The sequence below is a fragment of the Solea solea genome, chromosome 3 (genome assembly GCF_958295425.1).
Source record: "Solea solea chromosome 3, fSolSol10.1, whole genome shotgun sequence".
NCBI classification, from domain to species: domain Eukaryota; kingdom Metazoa; phylum Chordata; class Actinopteri; order Pleuronectiformes; family Soleidae; genus Solea; species Solea solea.
The window spans coordinates 26,186,898-26,197,207 of record NC_081136.1 but is presented as its reverse complement, the minus strand read 5'-3'; the positions used below and the strand labels follow the sequence as shown (position 1 = coordinate 26,197,207).

The 10,310-nt window shown below is 39.7% G+C and overlaps 1 protein-coding gene across 1 annotated transcript; it reads left to right on the top strand.

Annotated features, from left to right (window-relative positions):
* The first annotated feature begins 4,893 nt into the window (after positions 1-4,893).
* LOC131456508 (amphoterin-induced protein 2-like) lies at positions 4,894-10,099 on the top strand. Its single transcript, XM_058624899.1, has 2 exons — positions 4,894-5,194; positions 6,466-10,099. The coding sequence occupies exon 2, from the start codon at positions 6,562-6,564 to the stop codon at positions 8,074-8,076; it is 1,515 nt and encodes a 504-aa protein (XP_058480882.1). The 5' UTR covers positions 4,894-5,194; positions 6,466-6,561; the 3' UTR covers positions 8,077-10,099.
* Positions 10,100-10,310: the final 211 nt, after the last annotated feature.

Below are 10,310 nucleotides of genomic sequence, written 5' to 3'. Positions count from 1 at the left end.
ATCCCAGTCTCTATAAATGACATAGGACAATAAAAATAGCAGAAACTCAGATTTTTGATGTTTTAAATCCACATTTTGATTGCAGATTATATAGATTTTTCTCACTGTGTAATGTTTACATTGTACAAGTCTGTGATTCTTCATGTGAACCCAGTCACATGTTGCCACTGTTTATTTATGTCATCACTAATGTTGTTATGCATTGTCTGTATTTAGAATTTCAGTCCCATTAAAACTACAGCATTTTGCACGTTGAGCTTCTCTGAGGTTATGCTGCTTTTTGTTTTCTCTCTTACATGTTGGTTAAAGTAGAAGGTTTAAAATATTATATACACCTGCTCGTCAACAGTGTGTTAGTGTGTCTTTGAGTATTTTATAACTTGTTTTAATGTGTGTCTGTGGCACTTTATGTTTGATATTCATTTTAACTAAACACTGCACTAGAACAGCCATCACACACCAAAACAAATATTTGACGACCCTGTGCTTCCTTTGTTCTCAGCAGGGAGTTGTTCTGCCTCATCTACATCATATATTACAAATACATTAGCGTTGCCATGATACGCTCCACAGCAGTGATTGCAATAAACCTAATAGTGACTTCACATTTGCCAAACAAAGTTTGCAAACCCCCACTACCCCCACATGGTGAGATAAATAGCCCTCATCATCCATACTCTGGCTGCTCACTAATGAAAACATCCATGTTCCCATCAGGTTTCCTACTGTAGACATCAAGAAGAAGAAAAGTCAATTCAAGTCAAGTGAGGCCCTTTAGCAGCTCACATGGCTCTCAGTCTCCTTAAAACCAGACCATTATTGACTCTGGTCATATAGTCTTTCTCTGTCGGAGACCTCATTAGTCGAAGAACATGGTTAATTCTCTGGAGGAAATTCTGCAAGGTCACATTCATGGGTGTCAACAAATGTGCTCTGCTGCCGCACTGGCTCCCAAAACAAACAGAGAGGCTTGGATGAAAACACACAGAGGAGAGTTTTTTTTTATATATATATATATATATACATATTTTAGTTTAAACGTATAAAAACAGCAAGGCAGTAGTTGTCAGCAATTAAAAGAATAATAATAAAAAAGAATAAATAAAAGAATCTTCGTAAGTGCACCAGAGTTTTGTATCATAATGAAAGAATGTCCTGTAGTGTGATATACAGCTTTATTTCTTAATTGTTTTGAGCTCTTTAGCACAGAGGTAATTACTGAAGTGTTAAATGGCTTATTTTAATTGTAGGGGATTTATTTACTACCAATAATTATGGCTGTAGCAAATGGTGATGCCACATAGTGAAACAAACAAACATACTATAAAATGAACGTGTCTGCTCGGTAATTGTACACCCCTACAGTAATTATGGCATATCGTAATTATGGCAGGTCCTGCCATTAAAACATCTGGCAGCTTCTAAGCTTTGTCAAAGCCTCGAGTGCAGCCGTTGAAAGGGTCGTCATTGATAGATGACAGATACACGGCAGCTGTAAAAGTGTCAAATAAATGACTACATTTTCAGAAATAATTTGTCTCTAGTGCTCATATATTTATTTATTATTTTTACCTTTGACCTTGGTTGGATGACGCTTTTATTTTCAAAACATTTGAAGAGCAGTGACACAGGACATGTTGACGGTTATAGTTCGCTCCATATGATGTAGTTTGTCAACAGCTGTTCACACGGTGAATAATTCAAGAGAAAGTTAATTTGCACTTGGATGGATGGATGGATGGATAGATGGATTTGTCCTTGCTCTTCATCAGTGTGAGTTTATTCATTCTCACCAGAACATTGCATCCTCGCTGATCAACACAGTATTTGAACACCTCATAATTGTACCATTTAATATCAGCAGCTGACGCAGTTATGGAGTGCCTGACCCGACATCTGCACAATTGTAACCCATTTTTATGGTCTGTCAAGCACTATTTCCAAAAAAAAAAGTCTATTGTGAAATAGACAAGAAATGCATTGGCTTTCTTGCTGAGAAATGAGTTTGATTTTGATCTGTTTAACAATAATGGAAATGGAAACAGCTTGACTAGCTGTGCTGTCATGAGAAGAAAGCTCCATATTCACACTGCGATGTTGTATTTTTAAAACATATCGCAACTACTTCATGGTAGGAGACCTTTGAAAAGGAAACCTTTGAAAAAGCATCGGCATAAATCCATGCTCCTACTTGTCATCATTGTTTCTTGTTTATTGTATTTTCTGTCACTAAGCAACCAGCTGCAGAGGAGAGATCTGTACCAGTATGCTCATGGCTAGTGTCACTGTTGGGTGACGGTTTATTTTTGATGCGGAGCCACAACACTTGTCTGGTTTGAAAGGATTTGTGTTTGTTTTGTTTTGACGTGCATGAAAACCCAAATGTGAAGATGCCAAGTGAGAACAATGCATGCGCACAAATCTGGGCTTAAATTCAAACTTCAAACACAAAATGAACGCCATTGCGTCCTCATAATGAACTGTCATAATTAAAATATTCAACTATACCAGTCAAGTTGGTTTATAATTGAGTAAAAAAAAAAACTCTGACAAAAGAAATTGCACCTAATTATGAGTAAGTAACAAATGGGTACCTCTGAGTAGCCGTCAGAATCAGTTATTGTGAGGGAACACAAAAGCTTGTTCGAAAGATATTTCCCACCGTGACCCTGTCTGAGCTCTGTAATGGCACAATGAGAGGAGTTCAGCTAAACGATGCTGTTAAGCTGGATGATGATTCTTGGTGGATTTCACCGCTGTCCTCCTTGTACAAATGTCACCGTCCAAACCTCAGGGAACACAGCTTTTGCCCCATTTTATCTGCAGCACAATCATCATCCTTATGTGGTCTTAGCTCATGGATGGACAGATAAATGGGTTGCTGAACTCCGAAAACGAATTGTCTTGTGTCTTTTATCTGCAGCACAATCATCATCCTTATGTGGTCTGAGCTCATGGATGGACAGATAAATGGGTTGCTGAACCCCGAAAACGAATTGTCTTGTGTCTTCAGCCAGCACTCGGAGTCCTGCTGGCATTCATTCTTACTGTGTTATTATTGGCTAATTATCTGCTTTACTGGGATCTAAAATGTATGCAGTTACATGAAAGCTCTGCTGTCTGATTCTTGCAGTATTAGGTATACAGTCATTTGTAAAATCAATGCTCCAAATTTTCATTACTGCTTCCACATTAAAGAGCATTAAGTCATCGGGTATAAAGAAGGAACTGGCAGCGTCCATCAGTTATCCAACTGTGTGATAGCAAAGATGGGCACTCTGACAAAAGTCCCCAGAGACCTTCCCCTTTGATCGCCGGCACCATGGAAACATACAGCGATTTGTCCTGTCACAGTGTCCCGGGTGGAAAGCTCATAATTACAAGTGCATTGTGATTAGACTGATGTCAGGATGGTGAGACAACAATCCTCATTCTCGACTCTCTTCCAACTAAACAAATTGACTCATTTTAGAGAAGATAATTCAGGTGATTTTCTTTCCCCCTCTACTTTCTCCAGGAATTGAATTGGTTGTGTTAAATGCAGATACTCGACTGAACGAGACGGTAAACGGGGAAGCAAACGGCAGACGGAGCTTCAAGTTCACAGCTCACAACCTTGACAAAGTGATTAGGTTGAAGACTACTTTGATGCAGCATGAAAGGCACCATCTGCTACTTGCAATCTGAACCCACCCAGACAGTGGGAAACCACATCTGCAGCTCAGACAGAAGCATTTAAGAAAACAAAGTTACATGTCATTGTAATATTGCAAAGTAAAGCGAAGAAATGGAGCAGCTATTTTCTTATTCCAACGCCACATAAATACTGGGGATTATTTAGACTAATGCCAAATATTCTGCTTCAACAAGCAAATATGAAAATAGCTTTTTAGTTTAAAATGGGTAAAGATTGATTTTATAAGCTGCATAAACATTTCCACGACTAATGCATTTTTCCTGGCACATGATTTGCCCTTGTATCGACCTTTAACAGCACAGTGCTACACAACAGCAACAAATCTGCTACTTTGTTAGAGAGAGAAGACATCTTCAGGGTCACACATGGTTAATTGGGATGCTATCTCTTGCCAAGCTGCCATTAACAGCACAATGGTGAAATGAACCATAGACAGCTGTGGCAGTCTCTGCTGGAGTTATGAGATGCATGCAAGTGCAGCGTTTTAAAAGCTTAAAAACAGTATGTTAAAACATTAACATACTGTTTATTATTAACAATGAAAAATACTTACTTTCAATATGACTTGTATAATGTTAAAACATTAACATACTGTTTATTATTAACAATGAAAAATACTTACTTTCAATATGACTTGTATAATTGGAACCCTGAGAAACCTGAGTGAGGTTTATAATGTCGCTTTACTGAAAATAAAATATTCACCAAAGGTAATATAAAGGCATAGTGCTTTCAAACTAAGTGGTGTAGTATTATCCAAAGGAAACACGTGAGGTGAGTTTAATAGCAGTACCATCATGGTGACGAATTGAATTGAATCTTTTAAAAATATCTTTTTTAGGGTGTTGCACTTTGTAGACGGTCCCTGCGCTCCGGGCTCACTGACGACTGCACGTAGTCGAAATCAATGTAGTTTCACTAGCTGTTTTTTGATGAAAACGAGGTTCTACCTTGTTTTACATCACTATGATTCAACATATGTGTTTTCAACACTGCTTCGTTTCAATGTTCTTGCCTGCGGAGGTTCGGATGTGTGATATCTTTCTAACTTTACTTCACTAAAAATAATGAGAGTTTGTTGTTGCACAGATGCTGTTGCCTTCTCTCCTGCTCTCCTCCTCATCTGTGTGCACCTCACCTCCATCTCCTCCTCTTCTCCTCCCCTCTCCGCCTCTTGGCTCCGTCCACTCACACACGATTGGTGTGTTATTGGCTGCTGTTCAGTCTGGCGTTTACTCTCAGGACGATCCTCTCCCTCCCTCAGCTGCGTGTAACCCGACCTGCAGGTGAACAGTTCAGCTGCTGCCTCCCTGCTCTTCCCTCTCACTCTCGGCGGCGGATCATCTGTTTCGGTTTTGGAGCAAACGCGTTTTGTTTCCAAATGAGCGAAATTCCGTGTAGGATTTTTTATTTATTTACTCGGGACGTGATCTTTCACCGTGTCTGGCGCACGTGAAGACGATGGTGAGAGCAGACAGCGGTGTGGAGGTGAAGAAGGTGAGCTGTCTCCAGGGTTTACTCTGTTTTTGTTTTGGTTTCTCAGAAGTCCACCAGTATGATCCTATGTCTGTTATGTTATAATATAGAAAACTTTACATTTTACTTTCACTTTTAATTTTGTACATGTTCAGATTAAATCTTATTCTACTCTCTTGTGTAAAGATTGCATTGATACTCTATTGGCTTAATATTTTGCTAGTAATTGGATAGGAAATAGTTTAATCTTCCTTTCTAAATTCTATCTGAGCACATGTTTTGAATTTATGCCAGTGGCTTGATACCACGTATCCCACATACCTTAAGTATGATATCAGTCTTTTTACAATTTTACACTCCTCTGTTCTGCTGTTGTTTTTTCTTTAAACATTAAATCAAGTCCACATAGGTCCACTTGATCACTGCAGACATGAATTCCTCACATTCTCAGTCATAAATTGGTGATTAGTCCGTCTCTCTTTTACAACATTCATGTGAATATATAGGGTTTTTGGATTGCGTCACATTATGGTGTCCTCTTGTCCAATATCTAATCAGTTTTTTTTATATCAGCATCTGAATGATACAGATACTAAATATCACATGGGGTCATCTCTATATAAAACTCAATACATTTTGTTTTACACTGGCTTCAAACATGGGAAAATAAAATCCAGTAAATAAAACGCCACTGCCATTATTATGTTTTTGCTTAGTAAATAAATAAAACACCTTTTGAGTATTAAAGTAAATATTCACTTGGCTTTAACAATGTCCCAGTTTGAAGTATAAACTGTAAATTACCGACATACCTGTTGGCTGCAGTTTTTGAGGAAGCCTATGGGGATTTTAAAATATTGAGTCATGTGACTTGATTTAAACGATGCCGTGGAACTACAGCAGAGCAGCGGTGTGTATTTTATTTGTGGTGAACAGGGGAGGAGTATGGATTATGTGCATGTATGGATTAAGTTTCACTTGTTCTAGCAGTTTCTACCAGTTGTCATGTGCAGATGATGCCAGCAGCTATCACAGTTGGATTTACATGAGGATCATTATTTATTTTTAGTTGCCTGCAATTCTTCTCCCTGCATTGTATTTTTACCCACATACTGTTACTATGTGTTGTCCCTGTTTACACAGTATTTAACTGTGTTTATATACAAATAAATCATTCAAATATGTATATTAATTAGTCACAAAATTATTTTTGCATTTTTACGTATAATAGTTCAATAAAACACAAGATTAATTTCCATTTTCTCTTTATCTTCCTTGTTTTCCCTCCTCAGTTCATAAATGTCGTCTGTTATCAGATCCGTGTAATGCTGACATGTGTACACCCAGTGAGACTGTGACCTGAGATCTCGCCTAAAGGGAAGACCAGGATGCATCCCATTGCATCACAGCTTTTAGGCAAGACCGGCGTTGGAGGGCACCATTGTAACCCAGCTGCTGCAGTCTTGCTGCTGCTTCTGTGTCGTGGCTTCCTTCCCTCTGTGGCTGTTTGCCCACCCTGCTGCCTTTGCACCAGTGATATAATTTCCTGCAGCGGCTGCAATCTGTCCACACTGCCCTTTGATTTACCAAGCTATGCCACACGGCTGGACCTCAGCCACAATCTTCTCACTGCCCTGCCAACCAATTGGATCCCCCAACCGTTTGATCGACTCATTACGTTGGTTATCAACAGAAACTCGATAAGCAAAATTGAGGTGAATGCTTTCAATGTCACCCCACATGTGCTGCACCTAGACCTCTCATCCAACCAAATGACAGCACTGAACCTGTCCCTTTTCACTGGGTTGAAGGAACTGAAAGAGCTGTTGCTCTTTGACAACCGCATTGTCCAGATCTACCCGGGGGCTTTCAGTGGTCTTCACAGCCTGCAAAAACTCTACCTCTCTGGGAATAGACTGAAGGCTTTTCCCCTTGGACTTTATTGGGAACCTGGAGGTCCTCACAACCTGACTTTTCTTGATATGTCCTATAACAGACTGTCTAAAGTACCTGTTCAGAGTTTGCTGTCTCTCACCCGCGAAGGTAGAGTTTATTTGCAGGAAAACCCTTTGGTCTGTGACTGTGCTTTACTTGCCTTGCTTGAGTACTGGATGTGGAAACAATATCGCCCCTTAGTTGACTTCAAAGCTGAATACCCATGTAGGGATGACTCCATATCAGGACTGGTCTGCAGCCAACCGGACATGTTGGACATGCCCCTTGAGTTGCAGACTTACAAAGAGGAGCCTGGTAAATGGCTCAGAGTACCATGTCCAGGCCTGACTTCTTCAGCTGAAGAGGGGCAGGTGGTTTTCTGGGTTACACCAAAGGCTGTAGTCAATTCATCAACCAGTGATCCGAGTGCTCACTTTATCGTTCTCCCCAATGGCACACTGGAAATCAGAGGAGCAGTCATCGAGGATTCTGGTACGTATGGGTGTGTGGCAGCACGTCAGCGACACTATGACCCCCTTGAGTCTGTGGAGGTTAACGTGGTTGTCGGAAACTTGAGCAGTGCCTCTGCCAGAGGCTTGACAAACCGCAGTGGGACAGAGCATTTTAACACTGCATTCACCACCCTCGTTTCCTGTTTTATCAGCATCGTATTGGTGCTGCTTTACTTGTACCTCACCCCATGTCGGTGCAGAGACAGCCGCGGTGGCACCAGAGGGTGCGGCGGACGAGCCTGGATTCTCTGTTCAGACCCCAGAGAGGTGGAGTCAGGACACCGGCGGTCAAACGGAAAGAGGGTAGCATTCTTAGAGCCTCAGGCAGAGGACTCAGATATTTGTGCTCCAAAAACACCAGCAATGAACTTGGGTCATGTTACTACTGAGGGAATTCTAAAGAATGGAAGTAGGACAGTGGGACAGACCCACACAGACCCTGCTCACATGGCATAGCAAGAAATTGACCATTTACACACTTGTATATTCTCAGTCTGTTTTTTTTTTTTTTTACAATACCTTGCTTTAGTACACACTGAAATTTGAATCTATTTGATGCAAACTAGTGTACTGTATGTCTTGTGAAGTGCTTTTGCACTGTAGTTGTGGTTTTTGTAGCAGGAAATGCAGACCTCGTGTAGGCAGATTTTCAATATTGTCTCAACTACACTTTAGATCTTTTTTATATTACAAAAATTCCATGGGAACAATGGAATAATTTTATTATCTCAAGAATGATAAATGTGGGAGGATTTTTAAGTTTTTCTGAGAAGAACGTGTGTGTGTGTATGTATATGTGTATATGCGTATATATGTATGTATGTGTGTGTATATATATATGTGTGTATACAGACACACACTTGATTTGATAAGCAGCTAGAGGCATTGATATGTGGTGTACGGTACATTTCGCAGAGACCTTTCTTATTTTAGACATCTGTCTCTGTCTAGATTATCTGAACTCAAAGATATGTCGATCAAATATGACCTTGTTATTTTATAAAATATGTATAAACTGCCATCTTAATCCAAGGGGTTAACAATTGTAGTATTGAACCATTTCACAAATACAGCCAGTTCTTATTTTCTCATTTTTAGACTTTGAACAATAATGCGACGGTTTACTGTCATTTTTATGACCAGGTGTGGCCTGTTGTACCAAGTGCAAAGCTGTTAATGGAAACCTTTATGTGGCTCAAAGAAGTGCAAGTGAAAATAGATTGGAGGATAAATTTGATATGCTTAACTCACAAGGTCAAAAACACGTTCTTGCCTGCTTTTATAAACCATATGAAACAGTTTTCATAGGCATATATGGCTACAAGTAGAACTGGCTACGGTGGTGTTGTCCCCTGTCACGGCATGGAAGGTGTTTTCACCGTTGTGTGGGTGTGTGTGTCGTAAATCACACGAGCTGTAGCAGGAATGACTGTTTAAGCAAGTCATCAAACCAAAGCCAGAGGTCAACGATACTGTAGCTGTGGTCTGAGCAAGAAGTGTAGAAAATAGAGAGGACGCTATCCAGGAGCTTGTCAACACAAAGGAATGAATTATGCATGTCAGCCTGGCTTCAGCCTAAACAAACAAGAAATCACAGCCAACCACAACCAGGTTTGCAGCCATTGAAGCCTGACAAAGTAGAATTATGTCTGATTAAGTGAGGCTATTTTTTTTTTGCTTTTCAGTGTAAATAATCACAAAATGATAACAACTCCACAGTTGCAAAGTTACATTGATCATCATTCTGTTTATTAAGAATGACTGTTACGTGACGGGGGTGTCATATTGTCGTTGAATAATGTTTACAATGTGAGATCACATCCACAATTCCATTTAGCTTCATTTTATTGCCGTATTACAAGATATGACAGAGGAGAAAAGTTACTGGTTGTAATTCGTGTAGACTGTCGCAGTCAAATGAACGAGCATGAAATCTTTACTTGCCAAATACCAGCTTAAAGCTGAAGTATGGACTGTTTAACTGTCATAATTTGATCACTATATATATAAATAGTGATAATGTCATTTAAGACACTGGCTGTTCAACACATTAGACACTTTGTTCCCTTTTCCTTTAGTTAAAATGGGACTCGGGGCCCACAGCTTTATAAATGACAGATTTGTGGAGGAATTGATCCTCATCACTTCAGACAGGAGTGTTCAGGCTCGGTGATGAAGCCACAGTCAGGCCAGATCAGCATCACAGTAATCAGGAGTTTTGTCACTCCACTCCAAGCCCACCATGACCTACATTCCTTTGTCCTTTGTCTGTTTGTATAGGTGTCGAGCCATTTCTAAGGTGCCAGGAGGCTTGTTATATATGTATATATTTTGTTTTTGGCTGTACTCGTACAGATTGTCTGAATATCAACTTCTCTATATGTATATACAGTATTTATTTTGTTCTTGTACACATTGTCAATTTTTTGATGACTACAGTGATTGATATTTGTAGCTATGAAATAAAATGTTTCAGTGAGTACGAGTGTTATTTTCTCCCTGCAAGTGTCATCATACTTGTTTATTTCCCCTTTTAATCGTTTTTTGGCTCCTCTCTCTGGTCAAATCTTTTTCTTCATCACTCTAAACCGAAAATGTGGGGCTTTTCGGGTGACAAATGAAAAGTAGTGTTACATCTAGTGGGATTTAAGGATGACGGATAACCTCTTAGTGACAACACAATCACAGTG

What these genes read in the sequence shown, in the direction of transcription:
- LOC131456508 (XM_058624899.1), top strand. Translation starts at nt 6,562, where the DNA reads ATGCATCCCATTGCATCACAGCTTTTAGGCAAGACCGGCGTTGGAGGG.